We start from the raw sequence: 20,222 nt of genomic DNA, 5'->3' as shown, positions 1-20,222 counted from the left end.
ATTATTGTCCCAAAGATGTTACTGAACATTTGCTGAGGAGAATGAAGGGCTACAAGTGAGACACAAATAGCCTGCACCAGTCTTGCTTTCCCCCATGCTCATGTCTTTTCCCAGGACACTGACCTACGTATTCCTTTTGGGTGAAGTCTATGACATCAGTTATTCCTCTCCCTGGAAGTATGAGTTTTCGTGCCCTGCAGAAAGAAGGCAAGAATAGTGAATGATGTTTAAGTGGTAAGTGCAGATGAGTTGGGCTTGTGCATACAGTGCACCTGCTGAGAGTTAGAGAAGAGGAGAGAGGATGGGGAGGTAATTAATGGAAGGCCAAGTATGCAGAATATGAAGTGAGAATGGAGGATTTGCTGGTTGTGCAGATCATAAGAAATAGGAACAGGAATAGGCCGTTCGGCCCCTTGAGCCTCTCTGCCATTTAATAAGATCATGGCTGACCTTATCTCCACTTTCCTGTTAGCCCCCCTTGACTCTTGTTGATCAAAAATCTAAATCGGCCTTAAATATATTCAACAACCAGCCTCCACTGCTCTCTGGGAAAGAGAATTCAAAAGATTAACGACCCTCAGAATAAATTCCTCCTCATCTCGTCTTAAATAGGAGCCCCCTTATTTTGAAACTGCACCCCCTACTTCTAGATTTCCCCCCATGAGGGGAAACATCCTGTCAGCATCTTGCCTGTCAAGTCCCCTCAATCTTGCATTTCAATAAGATCACCTCTCATTCTTCCAAACTCCAATGAGTATAGGCCCAACCTGCTCATCCTTTCCTCATAAGACAGCCCTTCATCCCAGGAATCTGCTTAGTAAACTTTTCTCTAAACTGTTTCCAATCCCTCCTTGAGTAAGGAGATCAAAACTGGCTATAGTACTCTAGGTTCAGTCTCACTATTGCCCTGCACAGCTGTAGCAAGGCTTCCGTACTTGTATACCCCATCCCTCTTGGAATAAATGGCAACATTCCATTTGCCTTCCTAATTACTTGCTGTACCTGCATGGTAACCTATTGTGATTAGTGTACGAGGACACCCAGATCACACTGTACTGCAGCATTCTGCAATCTCTCTCTATTTAAAAATAATCTGCTCTTCTATTCTTCCTGCCAAAGTGGACAACCTCACATTTTCCCACATTATTCTCCATCTGCCAAATTTTTGCCCAATCACTTAACCTATCTATCTCTCTTTGCAGACACTTTGTGTCCTCTTCACAACTTGCTTTCCTACCTATCTTTGTATCATCTGCAAATTTGGCTACAGTACACTCGATCCTTTCATCCAAGTCCTTTAATATAGATCGTAAGTAGTTGAGACCCCAGCACTGATCCCTGTGGCAATCCATTAGTTGCAGTTTGCCAACCCGAAAATGCCCCATTTATCCCCACTCTGTTTCCTGTTTAGTTAGCCAATCCTTTATCCATGCTAATATATTACCCTCAACATCATGAGCTCTTATCTTGCGTAGTAACCTTTCATGTGGCACCTTAACGAATGTCTTTTGGAAATCCAAATACACTACATCTACTGGTACCCCTTTATCCCCCCTGCTTGTTGTCGAACACTACTTCCCTTTCATAAAACCATGTTGATTCCGTCTGATTGCATTATGATTTTCTAAATGTCCTGCTACTACTTCCTTAATAATGTATTCCAGCATTTTCCTAATGACAGATGATAGGCTGACCGGGCTTTAGTTTCCTGCTTTCTGCCTCCCTCCTTTCTTGAATAGAAATGTTACATTTTTGGTTTTCTAGTCCACTGGGACCTTGCCAGAATCTAGAGCATTTTGGAAGATTACAACCAATGCAGCCACTATCCCTGCAGCCATTTCTTTTAAGACCCTAGGATGCAGACCACAGGTCCCAGGGGACTTGTGAGCCTTGAGTCCCATTAGTTTTCCAAGCACTTATCCTCTAGTTTTCATCTTTCACCACAAGCATTAACACATGCTTTGCCTTTATCCCAGGACAGCTTTATTATTTAATCTCCCACTGTCCTATCAAACACCTTCCCCTTTTTGCTCGCCCCCACTTCCCTCCCCTTCACTTGCTTAACCTAATTCTTTTCTAACCTTTGCCAGTTCTGATGAAAGATCACAGACCTGAAACATTAACTTTGCTTCTCTCTCCACAGATGCTGCCAGACCTGCTGAGTATTTCCAGCACTTTTTATTTTGTTTCAGATTTCCAGCATCTGCAGTATTCTACTTTTACTCTAGTGATCATAATTATTTTAAGTTCCTCGCTTCCTTTTGTCTCTTAATTTTCTACTAATCTCGGGATGCTTTTTGTGCCTTCTAAAGACAGGTACAAAATACTTGTTCAAAGTCTCTGCCATTTCTTTGTTTCCCATTATTAATTCTCCAGTCTCCTCCTCTAAGGGACTAAGGTACCAACACTTACTTCACTGCTCTTTTTCTTTTTATATATTTCTAGAAGCTAGGGTGTGAGAAACAAAAATTGTGTGGTGTGACGAGGTAAGAGGTGTTGCAGAGTACCATTGTGATTATTTGCCAAAGGATGCAATGACAGGGAGGGAACTGAGGGGAGGTGGTGGGGTGAAAGTGTCATTGAAAGAGATGAAGAACTGTTCACACTTCCTGCTCTTGAGGTCATTGAACGTCATACTACTTTAAATTCTAGGTCAGGGATTGATGCTGCTGGCACTGACCAGCTATCTCTGTCCGGTGTCCACTAGATAGTCTAGACATCAACCTGTAGTGATGGGAAATAATACTGCATACTTGCTGTGACCTCCACCAGAACCTTCGAGGAGACTTTTTCAAACGGGTCCCTGTGACTGCCACTGATAACTGTGACCGCAGCATTCCAGTGAAATTTTTCAGAGGGGAATGCAGCCTTGCTTTCAGAGCCTGCTTTAGATGAAACTTGGGTGGCCTGTTGGAAGATTGCACAGTGAAATTAGGCATGCTGCCCATTTCCCAGCAGAATCAGGTTGGCACCCTAGCAATCATAATAAATGCTGTCAAGGACTTAAAATCGCACAGGCCTCACTCTGACTATGTCACAGAGGTTTGCCTCTTTTCCGAACCACCTGATTCCCACCCCAAGCTAAAATTGGGGCTAATGTTTATAAATTTTATACATGAAGTGAATATTCACTGAAAATATATTTTTAAAAATTATGTTGCTTTCTTGTGTTGATGCAAGATGCAGTCTCAAAAAAGGGTGCAAATTTTGTTAGGGTAAAATGAAAGCCCATGGGATAGAAGGGAATGCGGCAGGTTGGATCCAGAATTGGCTCAGGGACAGGAAACAAAGCGTAGTAGTCAACAGATGTTTTTGCGAATGGAAAGCTGTTTCCAGTGGCATTCCACAGTGCTCAATGTTGGGTCCCTTGTGGTATATATTAATGATTTGGACTTAAATGTGGGAGGTATGATTGGGAAATTTCCTGAAGACACAAAAATTGTCCAAGTAGTTGATAGTGAAGAGGATAGCCGTAGACTCCAGAATGATATTTGTTAATGGTTTGGTTGAGTGGGCGGAATAGTGGCAAATGGAATTCAATCCAGAGACGCGTGTGGTAATGCATTTGGGGAGGGCAAATAAAGCAAGGGAATACACAATATTGAGAGGGGTGAAAGAAGTGAGAGACCTTGGAGTGCGTGTCCACAGGTTCCTGAAGGTGGCAAGACAGGTAGATAGAGTGGTGAAGAAGACATAGGGAATGCTTTCCTTTATTGGCCACGGTATAGAATATAAAAGCGGAGATGGAATGCTGGAACTGTATAAAACGCTGGTTAGGCCACAGCTGTATTATTGCGCACAGTTCTGGTCACCACATTACAGAAAGGACATAATTGCTCTGGAGAGAGTAAAGAGGAGATTTACAAGAATGTTGCCAGGGCTTGAAAGTTGCAGCTATGAGGAAAGATTGGATCGGCTAGGGTTGTTTTCCCTAGAACAGAGGAGGCTAACGGGTGACTTAATTGAGGTGTACAAAATTATGAGGGGCCTAGATAGAGTAGACAGGAAGGACCTGTTTCCCCTAGCGGAGTTGTCAATTACCAGGGGGCACAGATTTAAGGTGAACAGTAGAAGGATTAGAGGGGATATGAGGAAAAACTTTTTCACCCAGAGGATGGTGGGTGTCTGGAATTTACTGCCAGGAATGGTGGTGGAGGCAGAAACCCTCAATTCTTTTAAAAGGTACCTGGACATGCACCTGAAGTGCTGCAACCTGCAAGGCTATGGACCAGGTGCCGGAAGGTGGGATTAGATTGGACGGCTAATTTTTTCAGCTGGCACGGACATGATGGGCTGAATGGCCTCCTTCTGTGCCATAATTTTTCTATGGTTCTATTCTCTTCTGCCATCATAACCTCAGCAGGAATTTGGCAGTGTCACCCACTTGCAGAGGACAAAGAGAAAGTATTTGTTACATATTTTCATTGTTATGGGACCACAGTTTCTCAGTGAACATTTAGTAAAATGATCCAATTACAATTTTTGGGGGGGAGAATTTTAATTAAGCTTCCCCACCTGCCTATACCTTCCACCACTCGCCTTACCCACACTGATATGGTAACATCTGCTTTCCTCCCTATGCACCAAGTGCCTTCTCATCTTCCAGTGATTTCAACCTCCATCTCAACTCATCATGCTCTATCTCTTCTGACTTCACGGCTTTCCTATTCTTCCCCCACCCCCACCAACCCCCTTCAAAATGTAACTCTATTAATAAATTCCCCTACCCTTATTCACAGCCAGCCTCTCAACCTGACCATCTTATTTGACCTCACTACTTCCATTGTGTTAACCATAGATAAGGCCTCTTGATCATTTCCTTGTATCCCACTCTACCCACCCCCGCTTCTCCCTCCCAACCCTGCTTCCTTCTATGTCTCCCCTAGGGTAAAAACTCTCCATTCATGATTTCACTTTCAAATTCCCAACTATCTAGCCTTTGGCCCTCCATTCATCATGACATTTCTGTAACCACCGATCTGCTCAATCACATCCTTGCCTCCACCTTTGCCCTTATCCCCATTAATACCATTATTCTCTCTCATCCTTGTTGTTTCTCCTTGGTATGGCCCCCATCTCTGTTTCCTTAAGTCCAAGGGACACAGACTTGAACGTTAATGGCGAACAATAGCTTAACTATTCATTGCCAGGTCTGATTGAACTACATAAGTTACACCTTTGCCCAGCTCTCCTTTGTCAAAACTACTTACACTTGCAGAATCATCCTAGATTGCAAAGATAACCCCCAGCTTCTCCTCACTATAAACTTTCTTCTTAAACCTCTCTCTCCTGCCACCACCACCCTCACCTTCAAAAAGTGTGAGGAGGTCATGGACTTTTGTCACTAAGATTGAGACCATCAGTTCAGTTGCCTCTGCCACTTCCCCGAGCATACTGGACAAAAATTCTCGTAAGGGTTCTCCCCAGCCCTTGCCCTGAACTTGGATCTTTCTCTAGTTTCTCGCCTAACTCCCCTCATGCCCTCTGAGTTGACCTTTACCATGAGATCCACCACCTGCTCCCTAGACCCCATTCCCTCCAGACTTTTGAGGACCCAATTTCACTTCCTGGTCCCCATGTTAGCTGAGTTCTCCTCAGCTACTGCCTTCCTTCCCTTGAATCTGCCATCACTCCTCAAAAAAAAAACACCCTCGACCCCTCTGTCTTTGCAAATTTCTGCCCTGTTTTTCCCTTTCCTCTATAAAGTACATGAACCTGTAGTCACTTCCCAAATCCATACCTATCTTTCACACAATACATTGTTTGAATCCCTTCAATTCGGTTTCCGTCTGTGCCACAGTACCGAAATGGCGTTTATCAGAGTCAGAAATAACATTCTGTGTTACTCTGACCATGGTAAACTATCCCTCCTCATGTTTCTCGACCTATCTGCAGCATTTGGCACAGATGAGTACACCATCCTCCTCCAACACTTCTCTGTCATCCCGCTGTGAGCAGTTGCTCTCGCCTGCTTCCATTCTTATCTATCTAGTTGTAGCCTGAGAGTCAACTTCTCTTTCCACTCCCGCATTGTTATTTCTGGAGTTCTCCCCAAAGATCTATCCTTGGCCCCCTCTTATTTCTCACCTGCATACAGTCCCTCACCAGTATCATCTGAAAACATACCTAGTTGTGCATTTACACTGACAACATCCAGCTCTACCTTAGACCGTCCCTCTCAGCCCCTCCGCTGTCTGATTTGTCACACTGCTTGTCAGACATTCAGCACTAGATAAGCAGAAATGTCAGTTGCAATTAAGTATTGGGAAGACGGAAGCCATTGTCTTTGGTTCCCCTCACAAACTCCATTCCCTAGCTGCCAACTCTATCCCTCTCCTTGACAGTTGTCTGGGACTCAGCCAGACATTCATTACTTTAGTGCCATACTTGACACTGAGACGAGCTTCTGGTCACATATCCATGCCATCACTAAGACTGCCTACTTCCACTTCCGTAGCATCGCTCAACTGTGTCCCTGCCTCATCTCATCTGCTCCTGAAACACACACTCTTTTCTTACCTCCTACACTTGACTATTCCAATGCTCTCCTGGCCAACCTCCCATCTTCCACGCTATATAAACTGGAACTCATCCAAATTCTGGTGCCTGTATCCTAACTCTCACCAAGTCCTATAAAACCATAGAATGGTTCCAGCACAGAAGGCGGCCATTTGGCCCATCGCGTCCGTTCTGGCTCTCTGCAAGAGCAACTCAGCTCATCCCATTTCCCCTACCTTTTCCCGTAGCCCTGCAAATTTTTGCTCTTCAGATAATTATCCAATTTTCTTTTGAAAGCCATAATTGAATCTACTTCCACTACACTCTCAGGTAGTGCATTCCAGATCCTAACCTCTCGCTGCGTAAAGTCTTTCCTCATGTCACCTTTTGGTTCTTTTGCAGTTCACCTTAAATGTCCTCTGGTTCTCAACCCTTCTGCCAATGAGAGCAGTTTTAAACACCTCTATCAAATTTCCTCTCAACCACTTCTTTTCTTTAAGGAGAACAGCCCCTGCTTCTCCAATCTATCCAAGTAACTGAAGTCCCTCATCCCTGGAACCATTCTCATAAGTCTTTTCTGCAACCTCTCTAATGTCTTTGCATCCTTCCTAAAGTGTGGTGCCCAGAATTGGACATAATACTCCAGTTGAGGCTGAATCAGTGTTTTATAAAGGTTCACCATAGCATCCTTGCCTCTGTACTCTATTTATAAAGCCCAGAATCCCATATGGCTTGTTAACTGCTTTCTCAACCTGCCCTGCCACCACCACCAATTTATGCACATATATTCCCAGGTCCCTCTACTCCTGCGCCCTGTTTAGAATTGTATCCTTATTTTATATTGCCTCTCTTTGTTCTTCCTACCAAAATGTATCACTTCATCTGCCATGTGTTTGCCCATTCCACCAGCCTATGTCCTCTTGTAGTCACTGTCCTCCTCACAGTTCACAATACTTCCAAGTTTTGTGCCATCCACACATTTTGAAATTATGCCCTGCACAACCAAGTCTAGGTCATGAATATAGATCAAGAAAAGTAATGGTCCTGATAACAATCCCTGGTAACCCCACTATATACCCTCCTCCTGTCTGGAAAAACAACCATTCACCACTACTGTTTCCCATCACTCAGCCAACATGGTATCCATACTACCACTTGTCTTTTTTTATTCCATGGGCTTTAACCTTGTTAACAAGCCTGTTATGTGACACTTTATCAAACATCTTTTGGAAGTCCATGTACACCACATCAACTGAATTATTCTCATCGGCCTTCTCTGTTAGCTCATCAAAATCTCAAGCAAGTTAGTTCAACATGATTTGCCTTTAACAAATCTATGCTGGCTTTCCTTAATTAATCCACATTTGTCCAAGTGACTGTTTGTTTATTTTGTCCCAGGTTATTGTTTCTAAAAGCTTTCCTACCACAGACGATAAACTGCCTGTAGTTGTTGGGCTTATCCTTACATTCCTTTTTGAATAAGGGTGTAACATTTGCAATTCTCCAGTCCTCTGACACCACATCTGTATCTAAGGAGGATTGGAAGATTATGGCCAGTGCCTCTGCAGTTTCCACCCTTACTTCCCTCAGTAACCTCAGATGCATCTGATCCGGTCCTGGGGGTTTATCAACTTTAAGTACTGCCACTCATCACTCAGTTCACTTCTCACCAGTACCTTAACCACTATCGTCCTTCTCTGCCCTTTTAAGGACTTTCATATTCTCAGCAATAACATGTTGGGAGCTATTATCCCATTTTCCCCTAGTCAATACATCATTTTTGTAAAAAAAAATCTTAATTAATTTTAAATGTGAGTCTTGGCTCAGTGGTAACACTCTTGCCCTAGTCAGAAGCTCTGTTCCAGAGACTTGAATACATAATCTAGGCTGACAATTCCTTGCGGTGAGGGAGTGCTAAACTGTCAAGAGGTGCTAACCTTCAGATGAGTTGTTAAACCTGTTTGCCCACTCACTTGGATGTAAAATATCCCAGGATACTATTTTGAAGAAAAGCAGGGGACTTGTGCCAACATTAATGCCTCAACCAACACCACTAAAAAAAAAAGTATCTTGTTCTTTATCTCATTGCTATTTGTGGGACCTTGCTGTGCACAAATTGGCTGTAGAGTGCTTTGAGAAGTCCTGAGGGCTTGAAAGGTGCTACATAAGTGCAACTTCTCTCTGGTTAAAAATAATTCACAATTACCAGCTGATATGAATTAGAGCTTTTTTTATTCTACCTAAGGTTTTCAGGTCTGTAAGAGTAGAAGTATATTAAAAATATGCAGAAGAATATATAACTATCAATGTATTTTTTAATGTAATAAAATTATTTTTATACATTTGTATAATGTTAATCATGGACCGTTCTTGACTTGAGATTTTCATTTCAATCTTATTGATTCTATTCTATTCTTTTCACTTTAAATTTACAGTTTCCCTTTCTGTACTTTTATTAATTTTCATCAGATTGAAAAACACCTTTCTTATCCATCAATACTACTTGCAATTGTATCATTTTGTTGGCACAGTAGCACTACCTTCTCCATCAACGTGTGTTATATTTGTAATTACAGTCAGTCACAAAATCGAGAGGACCTTCTCAAGGGCAATTATGGATGGGCAACAAATGCAGGCCTTTTTAGCGATGCCCACATCCCATGAAAGAAGAAAAAAACTGCAATCCAGTAGAGTTCTACAGCACAACAAAACACAGTTTCCAAAAATTTTCTGTTGCTCTGCTGCAAAACACAAAGAGAAAAAAATTTGACTCCATTACATGCAAACCTTCAGGACAAAATGGCTCCCGTATATAGAATATATAGTAAGCACAGTATTATAAAGTGAAGTAACACAACAGTGGACTCAAATAGGCAAAATTCAGATTTTTCTCTCCTCATTTGAATCCCCTACTTTGTTAGTATTTGTGTAATTTGTCTTTTCCTTCACAAAATACTGTACCTGATGCCAATCATCAGTCATGTGTTTTTTATTCAGGTTTATTTACAGCATTTCTTTACCACCAATGAAGGTGATGCTGCACCTAAGTATGATCCCTTCTGTGATATCCCCATGCACTAAATGGGATAGATTCAGAACAGATCTGGCAGCTCAAAACTGGGCAGCAGTGAGGCACTGTGGACCATCAGCAGCAGCAGAATTGTCCCGTTCAGCCTTCTGACCTACATTGTCTCCTGTCTGGCAATATCTCTGTTTTCAAATTCGTCCATGGCCTCACCCCTTCTGTCACTGTCACTCCTCCAGCCCTACAAGCCAAGATCTTTGAGCTCTTCCAATTCTGGCTTGGTGCATATCCCTGATTTTTAGTCGCTCCATCATTTGCAGCTGTGCCATTAGCTGCCTAGGCCCAAAGCTCTGGAATTCCCTCCCTAAGCCCCTCTGCCTCTCAATCTCTCTTTCCTCCTTTTAAGACACCTTAAAACCTACCTCTTTGATCAAGCTTTTGGTCACCTGTCCTAATTTCTCCTCCTATGGTTCAGTATCTAATTTTGTTAATTTTCTTGTGAAGTGCCTTTGGATGTTTTACAATGTTACAGGCACTATATAAATGCAAGTTGTTTGGGTTTCTTTTTGTTTTGGTTTATTCCCTAAACAAAGTGACAATAGACTGTATGCATCAATAGAGAAAAAGCTTTAGGTTCAGAATGATGTAAAGGTTGAAAAAAGCTTGTATTTTGAATTGTATAAAATTAGCGTAGTCAGCTTAGCATTATTTTTAACATTGATTTCTCTAATGTAAAATTTTAATGTACTTAAAATGTAGTTATACCCATTGCTGAAAACAGTGGCAACAGAAAACAAGTGGTTGTTGCTCTCATTGCTGTTTATGGGATTTTGCTGGCAGAGAATGACTGCTGCAATTACTTACGTAAATCACTGCTCTTCAAAAAGAACTAAGTGGTACTCTTTGTGATGTTTCAACATAAGGCACGTTATAAAAGTATTTATTACTATAATTATTTCCAAAGATATAATTTGAATTGAATCAATTAATAGTGTTTCTCATGTACGTACTTGCAAATCACAGACTATTTCTTATGGGGTGACGGAGGGGTCTCCAACTGAAGTGTCCTGCAGAACCATTTTGGGTGAAGTGGTACAACAGCCACAGTTCATTTTGCTGTTGCCTTCACATCTTTTATGTTCCCTTCAGAAGACTCTGTGAAAGTCTGAACAACAATTTTAGAACTAGAAAATGATTTGTTGACGTGATGAGCAGTTTAGTTAGAAAGCCAGTTTGCACCCAACCAAATTGTATAATGAAATGCAATATTGCCATGTCTATTTCATCTATATAAAACCAGAGTACCTAACCTCCAGAGCTTTGAGTGCCATAAAGTCTTGAAGCATTGCCTTTTTCCTGTATGCACTGGGATTGGAAATATGAGCCAGTAACTGTGTACTGTGGCTGATGTGTCGCTATGCCTTGTTCAGATGATTCTACAGCTTTTATCCTACTATTCAGGGTCCAGCATATGGTGGTTCCTTCCAAACGTATGATGATCTCCTCAGTGGTGCATGGTATGGTGGTGGTTTTGAATGTTTTCAGTTCATAACTTTTGGTGAAGTCTTCTTCTCCAACTATATTATCGTCGTCCTCTCTGTTGCCATTCCTTTCTTGGAAATTATAGGATCTTCTCCAGTAAACTCCAAGGATATGCATGTAGAATAATCATCTGGAGGTAAAAAGGAGAATTATATTATGATGTTTTGGACTTTTATACTGAAAATTCTATATCGTAAGCTACTCCAGAATATGTTTTAAAAAACAATTCACTGCAGTCAATTATATGCAGCATTATAGTAAGGACTTAGCTGGAATGTTTTGATTCTGTTGTGTTCTGAAAATATATACATCTTAGCATAGTGTCCAATGCATTAATTACTAGCCACATATAGCTAATGGGAATCCAGATGTGGATAATTGTATTTCTGGTTTGTAAATGAGTATAGATACTAGTTGGGCATGTAATCCAAAGACAAGGCGCATGCATATGTACTTTAACCCTTTTGTATGTTTGGTAAAATGGTGAGATGGAAAGCTGTGTGCAAGTGTTTTTGATCATTGAGTGCTTTGCTTCCTTAGTTACGGAATGGCAGTAGATGTTAAATAATACACGTGAAGTACATTTATTTGGATTGTGTAAGTGTACGTAAGGCATTTTCTACTAATATTACTGCACGTGGCTAAAATAATGTCACTGTCAACACACCTGTGGCTAGTCAGCAATTTCTATGGGATAACAGTGCCTTAGCAAAATCAGATGCCTGTTGGAGGGTTTGGCTTCTGGACTCAGATGTTGAAGAAGTTACTCTTTGTGAAAGTTAATTATTTCATTGGAAACTAAACAATCGTATCCTTCATAAATAAAAGCCAACTTGTAACACACACATTTGCAGTTATTTGTGTTTTCCACATTCTTACAACATGATTGTTTCTGAAATGTTGTTTATTTACCCCAAGCTATAATTGTCATAGGAGCAGGAATAAATTGTTCAGTCCCTCGAGCTTCTTCAGTTAGATCATTGTTGATCTGTACCTCAGCTCCCTTTACATCCTTTTCTCCATAAAGAAAAAAAAACTTGCATTTATATAGCACCTTTCACGATTTGAGGCATCCCAAAGTACTTTACAGTCAATTAACACTATTAAGGTGTAGTTCTCGTTGTCGTGTAGTTTTGCCCACTCGCAGTTATTCTGTGTCCTTTTGTAACGTAGTGCTTCCAAGTATACAGCTTACTATGCCTCTTAACATAATGTCATCTGCAAACTTGGATGAATGAATAGCATTGTGAAGCTGAGGCCCCAGTACAAATCCCTGAGGAGCACCACATGTCACATCCTGCCAATCAGGGAACAGTCCCTTTATCTCTACTGTGTTGCCTATCTCCCAATCAATTACTAACTCCCATCTACCTCAATTCCATGTGTTTTCGTTTTTGTTAATTTCTTCGGAACCCTATCAAATGCTTTCTGAAACACCTTTTAGATTAGATTAGAGATACAGCACTGAAACAGGCCCTTCGGCCCACCGAGTCTGTGCCAAACATCAACCACCCATTTATACTAATCCTACACTAATCCCATATTCCTACCAAACATCCCCACCTGTCCCTATATTTCCCTACCACCTACCTATACTAGTGACAATTTATAATGGCCAATTTACCTATCAACCTGCAAGTCTTTTGGCTTGTGGGAGGAAACCGGAGCACCCGGAGAAAACCCACGCAGACACAGGGAGAACTTGCAAACTCCACACAGGCAGTACCCGGAATCGAACCCGGGTCCCTGGAGCTGTGAGGCTGCGGTGCTAACCACTGCGCCACTGTGCCGCCCTTATCGTGATTGGTCAAGAAATTGAATGAATGGTGGCAGCATTCAGGAAAATCAGATCTACATCTGGCCTAACTATCCTTTTAAATGGATTGCTGCAGGCATTGGGTCACGGGGAATAGGAGCAGAAGTAGGCCATTTGGCCCCTGGAGCTGCTCCATCATTCAACTAGATCATGGCTGATTTACCTCAATGCCATTTTCCCACACTATCCCCATATCCCTTGGTATCTTTAATATCTAGAAATCTATCGATCTCTGTCTTGAATACACTCAATGACTGAGCCTCCACAGTCACCAAAAAGAAGTTTTTAAAAGAATACTTGTCTGAACGGGAAACCAGGAGGTGCAAGAGTGCTTCTCCAAGATCCACATTAAAACCACAGGTCACTGCTCACCTCATCTACCACTACCTATCCTGCCCAATTATCTTCCCTTCCCCTTTAAATGCTTTACCTGAGGCCACTGCCAACAATACAGCCGGTCTCACTTAAATGTATGTTCTAACCTTGTATTGCTTCCAAATGAACATACAAGCAAGAGTTAAGAAGAGACAATTACGAATTGTGCTCATTGTCATGTAAACTGGGATATACAAAAAGAACACTCGTGGATCAATCCTTTTGTGATCAATGGAAATTAAAATTGGGCAGGTTTTAAAATGGCCAGGCCATGTGCCCTACCAAATTTCCACCTAAATGTTGATGGTGAAGACTAAGTCTAATATCTCATTGATTGATGTGGATTAATGTTCCTTTTTCTTTTAACCATTCTTTCTCAGAACTTCAGATTCTGTGCCTGAAGATGCAAAGATTGCAAGGAATATTCCATTACCAAAGAATTTGGATACTGTAACTCCAGCAAGTACAAATTACTGTGGTAACTAACTTAAATAACAAGGAGATGGAATTTACTATACTTGCCTGCTATTTCAGAGATTGGACTACAACGTCCCATCGCTTTTAAATTACTGATGCATGCTGCTGAGTTTCTGATGTTGGTCACATCGATGTGACAAAGTAATGAGTGGAGTTAAGTGCTTCCCCGCAGGAAAATAAAGAGAATGATGTGTGGCTCAGCGATAACCAAACTGGAAAATAAGGGCCGGGGGGCGGGTTTGGGGGGAGAAAAAGTACATTTTAAAGTGTAAATTTTCTGCAGGGTATCCCCTGATCTCTGGCCATAACTTCGGCTGATATCTCAGTTGAAGCAGCATAAATGACCATCAGAGCTATAGCATCGGGAGAACCCCTGTGGTAATTAGGTTGGAAGTGCTACCAAACGGAATTAATATAATATTGTACGTATGGTGAGATTCTATTCTCAGCAAGTGCTCCTAGGAAATGCTGAACAAAAATAAAGTATGAGTAAATGAACCTGCAGTCTCCCTGTACACCTCCAAACAAATAGTTGAACACTGCAATAATGTGTGAAATTGGTCACTTGTTTGCACTTTGTTAGAGAAAATACATTGGAGAGAGGAACTTCAGACAAAGCAATTTGCAAAAGGAAGACATTGGTAAAATATCATCCCCTTGTTTCCTTGTAGATCAAAATATATTTTTGACTATTTTTGTGTATAGGAGATGATGGAGCAAGATTTAATTTAGCTGATTTATGTAGTGGTGTCACATTTAACATGCTGCATTAGAAAATCTCTGTCACACTTTGATCAAAATGACAATTTGTTATCAACAATAGTTTACTTATACTGACTTTTGAAATAATTCACTTCTACAAGATTCCCAACTCCCCATCCATGATGCAATAGGCAATCCAATATTTGTAAGGAAAAATTCTTTTAAATCACCACCATAGATTTTATAGTTCAATTAACAATATGCAGAGTGATTTTATAAGATATATATTAAAATTCAGTTTATTCAGTGAAGACAATCACATAATGGCGTCTCTTTTTTTTTAAAGTTTGTTCTCGGTAGCCTCAAAGTATTCTGACCTCTTGTGGGAAGCATATTCTCAAGAATTTTTTTTTCCTGGTATTGGTTGTAGTATCTCCTTATTCCTCTCCAAGAAATTTAAAGTTCTCCATTCTTTTCCGCTTCAAAATTGGTTCTTCCTTCAGTTTGTAGCTAGTAGTTTTGTTCTAGTTTGCACCATTCTGATTCACTTGAAGAAATAGTTCAGGATCAGTCAGTTTTTGATTATCAGGAAAAATGTTGAGTCATAACTTGCTTTTCTGTCTTCAATGGGCTCTAATGTTTGAATTTCTACATGTATTTTCCAAATTGTCCACTATAACTTTAGCAGAAAATCTGGAAATTCAGGAGAAATGACATTTACACTCTTTCTCTGATGTTTCCACTGATCTTCCACCAAAGTAACAGCAGACGATCAAGAGAACCCATGCAGAAATTCACCCCCTTAGTTCATCTTTACTGTTGTGGGAATTGATAGCCTGCTCACCAACTCCTACAACCAAAGAAAGCCTGAACAAGGAGGCTGCAGTACCCCAATGACCTGCTAAATTATACATTTTAAATGTTTACTGTTTGATTTTATTTTGACTACCTTTTACATCTGTGACTTAAGAAGTTAATATACAATTGTCATAGAAGGTATACAATGTAATACCGTACAAGTAGTATAAAATCAATACCACAGTAAAGGGGAGCCATGGCCCCTATCCCTAAATGTTATGCAGTGCTCTTGTGACATCATTAAATTCAACTTAATTGATGACCTAAACCGAAAGTGTGTCCCACCATGTACTGTGCATATTCTTGACGATGAGGTTAGAAATTACTGTTGGCGATATTAGTGGATGAAAATTAACATGTTCATATGACATTTATCTCTCTATTTTAATGGAGGCTTTTTTCTCTGTTTGTTTTAAATATTAAAAAATAGAATGTTATGCAAACAAACTAAGCTCTCTGAAGGGAGAGTCCTGCATAAAATATCTGCTCAGACAGCTACCAATTTCAGGTATAAAACAATGTCAGTACAAATACAATATTTAAAATTTTGGGTTAACAGTTAGCCCTACTTCTTTAATTAGACTATTGTTAATGTAAAACCAGCATATACATTGAATGTTTTATTAGCTATTGATCTATTTTCTGTTACTAGACATTTCAAAAACAACACAAAGGAATGAGGTGTCCCCTGATTCTTTGACTTTACAACCTATTAGTAATGGACAAATGATTGATGCAAGACAGGTAGGTCAGGAATGCTTCTTTGCATTGAACGTTTTGGTTTAATTACATTGGGAAATTGAGTTGCTAAAGGTTAAATCTGCTCAACAACACCCTCACTTCTACCTTTTTGATGCCCTAGTCGCATTAAAACCATTACTCTTTCTCATCTTGGTTATTCCCTCTAGTAAGCCCTCATCTCTGCTCCTTTAAGTCCGAGGGCGACAGACTTGAACAGAAATAGCAGAGGGTTTAGCAATCCTCCACTGGATCACAAAGCACTATCGGGTCCTGCTCTCGTCTGCCAAAAAACTGCTCACTGAATGTAAAGATAACCCTGCTGCCTTTTCTGTACAGTAAACCATCATCTTCAACCCCTCTCCCCTGTTAGCTTCACCCAACAACAAATATGAGGAGCTTGTGGACTTCTTTGTCACTAACATTGAGACCATCTGTTCAGCTACCTCTGCTTCTTCCCTCCTTTTTTCCCCAGCCCACTGAGCCAAACTTCCTCTATAGTTCTCTTACCCCATCACCTTTTAAAATCTGCCATCATTGCCTTTGACTGCTCCATCCTTGCAAACTACTGCACCATGTCTAACTTTCCTTTTCCTCTCAAGTCGTTGAACATGCTGTCACCTCCCAAATATGTGGCCATCTTTCCCTGAATCTCTCCCACCCAAGCATGGAGTTCAATCAGGTTTACGCCCATGCCACGGTAAATGGCTCTTGTCACAGTCACAAATGACATCCTATATGACTGTGAAAAAGGTAACCTATCTGCAGCCTTTAACCCAGTTAATCATCTCCTCCTCCTCCTTAGCCTCTCCCTTGTGGTCCAGCTGGGTGGGACTGTCCTAAACTGGTTCTTATCTGTCCAGTTGTAGCCAAAGAATCACCTGCAATGCCTTTTTCCTACTCCCATACCATTACTTCTGGAGTCTCCTAAGGATATATCCTTGGTCCCCTCCTATTTCTCATCTTCATGCTGCCCCTCAGCGACATGAGCCGAAAACACAATTTCCACATGTTCACTTTCACACTGCTTGTCTGGCGTTCAGTACTGGATGAGCAGAAATTTCCTCCAATTAAATATTGGGAACACTGAAGTCATTGTCTTCAGTCCCCACCACAACTCAGTTACCTAGCCATCCCTCTTCCTGGCTACTGTCTGAGGCTTTACCCTCATCCATGCCTTTATTAACTCAACACTTGACTGTTCCAACACACTCCTGGCTGGTCTCCCATTTTCTACCCTCCATAAACTTGAGGTCATCCAAAACTTTGCTGTCCGTGTCCTAACTCACATCAATTCCCATTCATTCATCACCCCTGAGCTTACGATCTACATTGATTCCTGGTTAAGCAACATTTTGATTTTAAAATTCTCATCCTTATTTTCAAATCCCTCCATTGCCTCGCTCCTCCCAATCTGTAATCTCCTCCAGCCCTACAACCCTCCAAGAATAAATTTGACAATCCTCTTTATCCATGACCATGTACTCGAATGATAAAGTAGATAATAGTTGTGCATCAAGCTGCATCCAGTTCAGTCCTTGGTATCTTTTTGATGTGAGCCAAGGTATCTACACTGTCCCACTTCTGGCCTGTACCTCATCCTGCAATTGGTGTTCGTGCCATCAGCTGCTAAGGCCCTGAGCTACGGAATTGCCACCCTAAAATTCTCTACCTCTATAAACACACTGCTTGGCAAAGACCGTCTGGAAGTAAACACTTAATGCAGGACAGAAGTATTGGTGATACACTATTACGTTTAACCCAAAAAAAGTTACAATACTTTAATTTTAAATACAGCTATTTAAATTGAACAGTTATATAATTCCAAAATAAAATTATTCTGTTCACGATATCCATGATCATAAACTAGCATAATAAAGTAGATAATAGTTGTGCATTAAGCTGTATCCAGTTCAGTCCTTGGTATCTTCTGAGGTGAGCCAAGAATTAAATGGATCCTTGGAATTGTTTCTATAGGGTCACTGGAGACAAATTCTGTGTCTATTCTGCAGTCATACGAACATACGAATTAGGAGCAGAAGTAGGCCATTCGGCCCCTTGAGCCTGCTCTGCCATTCAATAAGATCATGGCTGATCTACTTGTATTTCGAATTCCACACTCCCATCTACCCCCAATAACCTTTGATTCCCTTGCCTAATAAGAATTTATCTACCTCCGCCTTAATATTCAATGGTCCCGCCTCCTCCACCTTCTGAAGCAGAGAGTTCCAAAGTCGCACAACCCTCAGAAAAAACTTCTCCTCTGTCCTAAAGGGCGACCCCTAATTTTAAAACAGTGCCCCTAGTACTAGACTCACCCACAAGAGAAAACATCCTTTCCACATCCACCTTGTCGAGACCGTTCAGGACCTTATAAACTTCAATCAAGACGCCCCTCACTCCTCTTCTAAACTCCAGTGAAAACAAGCCCAGTCTGTTCAACCTTTCCTCATAAGACAACCCGCTCATTCCAGGTATCAATCTAGTAAACCTCGTCTGAATCGCCTTCCAACACATTTACACCCTTCCATAAATAAGGAGACCAAAACTGCACACAGTATTCAAGATGTGGTCTCACCAATGCTCTGTATAACTGAACATCCTTACATTAGCCACCTCTTTTAAGACCCTTGGATGAAGTCCATCAGGACCCGGGGACTTGTCAGCCCACAGCTCCATCAGTTTTCTCAGTACCGCTTTCCTGGTGATTGTAATTTCACCAAGTTCCTCTCTTCCTTCCACCTCTTGATTTACAGCTATTACTGCAATGTTTTTTGTATCCTCTATAGTGCAGACAGAGCAAAATATTTCTTCATTTCATCTATCATTTCCTTTATTATTTACTATTACCTCCCCATTCTCACTCTGTAGAGGACCAACATTCACTTTACTTTTTTCCTTTTTAAATACCTGTAGAAACTCTTGCTATCCATTTTTATATTTCTAGCTAGCTTCCTCCTCACAGTCTCTAATTTCTTTCTCCTGATTAACCTTTTAGTCATTATCTGCCATTCTTTCTATTCTGACCAATCATCTGACCTGCCACTCATCTTTGCACAATTATATGCTTTTTCCTTAAGTTTGATGCTTTCCTTAACTTCTTTAGTTAACCACGGATGGTGGGTCCTCCCTTTAGAATTTTTCTTTATAGTAGGAATATACTTATTCTGAGTTTTCTGAAATATCCCCTTAAATTTCTGCCACTGCTTCTCTATTGATCTATCTCCTAGCCTAGTAACCCAGTTCACTTGAGCTAACTCAGTCATCCCACTGTGATTCAGAGCCCGTTAACATGCAAAAATTATTTATTTATTTATTTATTACAAAATCAGGAAAATCTATTCCTAAATCTAAAATGACCACAAATGGATCATTTTAATGCATTGGATTAGCTACATACAATACATAAATGTTTTTTTTTTTCAGGGGAGCAATATGATGAGCAGTCAAATAGTAATTGACCTTACAGAAGATGATCAGTGTATTAACAATCAAAGTAGGAAAAGAGGTACTGCTGTCTTGTTTTATGATTCAAAGCAATAAATGAAACTCACTTACTTTCTTGTGGAAATCTTCCCTTTTAAACTATTGGTGTCTTTTAATGTGCAACATGTATAATTAATAAAACAAATCAATTAAAAAGAAATGTGAATATTTAATGGTTATTTTGTTGTATACAAGCAGTATAAAATATTCAATCACCTGTGGCATTGCTCAGAGAATCACAAGCCTTCAGATGATGCTGGCTTGGAGGGTGGGTGTGCAGACAAAATTTATTACCCAATTTAAAGTCATACATCCTAACTTGCACCAAGTCCCATTCACCCATCACCTTCATGCACACTGACCTACTTTGATTCCTGATCTGGCAACATCTGTTTGAACCAAGTCTGTAATGAGGTCTGGAGCCGAGTGGCTCTGGTGGAACCCAAACTGGGCATTGGTAAGTAGTTATTGCTGAGTAAGTACTGCTTGATTGCACAATTGACGACACTTCCATCACTTTGCTGCTGATTGAGAGTAGACTGATGGGGCAGTAATTGGCCAGATTGGATTTGTCCTGCTATTTGTGGACAAGACATAGCTAGGTAATTTTCCACATTGTCGGGTAGGTACAAGTGTTGCAGCTGTCTTCAGTTCTGCAGCTGGGATGTGGTCTGGTCCCAATATCTTCAGCCCTTTCTTGATATC

At 40.8% G+C, this 20,222-nt stretch overlaps 1 protein-coding gene across 8 annotated transcripts in view; it reads left to right on the top strand.

Moving 5' to 3' along the window:
- The window catches only part of atf7ip2 (activating transcription factor 7 interacting protein 2), a 186,575-nt gene that overhangs the window by 139,384 nt on the left and 26,969 nt on the right, over nt 1-20,222 (top strand). For all 8 annotated transcript variants that reach the window (XR_010977409.1, XR_010977410.1, XR_010977408.1 and 5 more), the window contains 3 exons: nt 13,637-13,734; nt 15,946-16,037; nt 19,458-19,539. Coding sequence is in view for 5 of the 8 variants with exons in the window: in XM_068056399.1 (XP_067912500.1) it covers nt 13,637-13,734; nt 15,946-16,037; nt 19,458-19,539 (272 nt within the window). In the remaining 3 variants the exon portion in view is untranslated. The remainder of the gene's footprint in view (nt 1-13,636; nt 13,735-15,945; nt 16,038-19,457; nt 19,540-20,222) is intronic.

This window comes from Heterodontus francisci, chromosome 24, assembly GCF_036365525.1.
Source record: "Heterodontus francisci isolate sHetFra1 chromosome 24, sHetFra1.hap1, whole genome shotgun sequence".
NCBI lineage: Eukaryota > Metazoa > Chordata > Chondrichthyes > Heterodontiformes > Heterodontidae > Heterodontus > Heterodontus francisci.
Note: the sequence above shows the minus strand (reverse complement) of the source record. Positions and strands in the feature narration are given on the sequence as shown.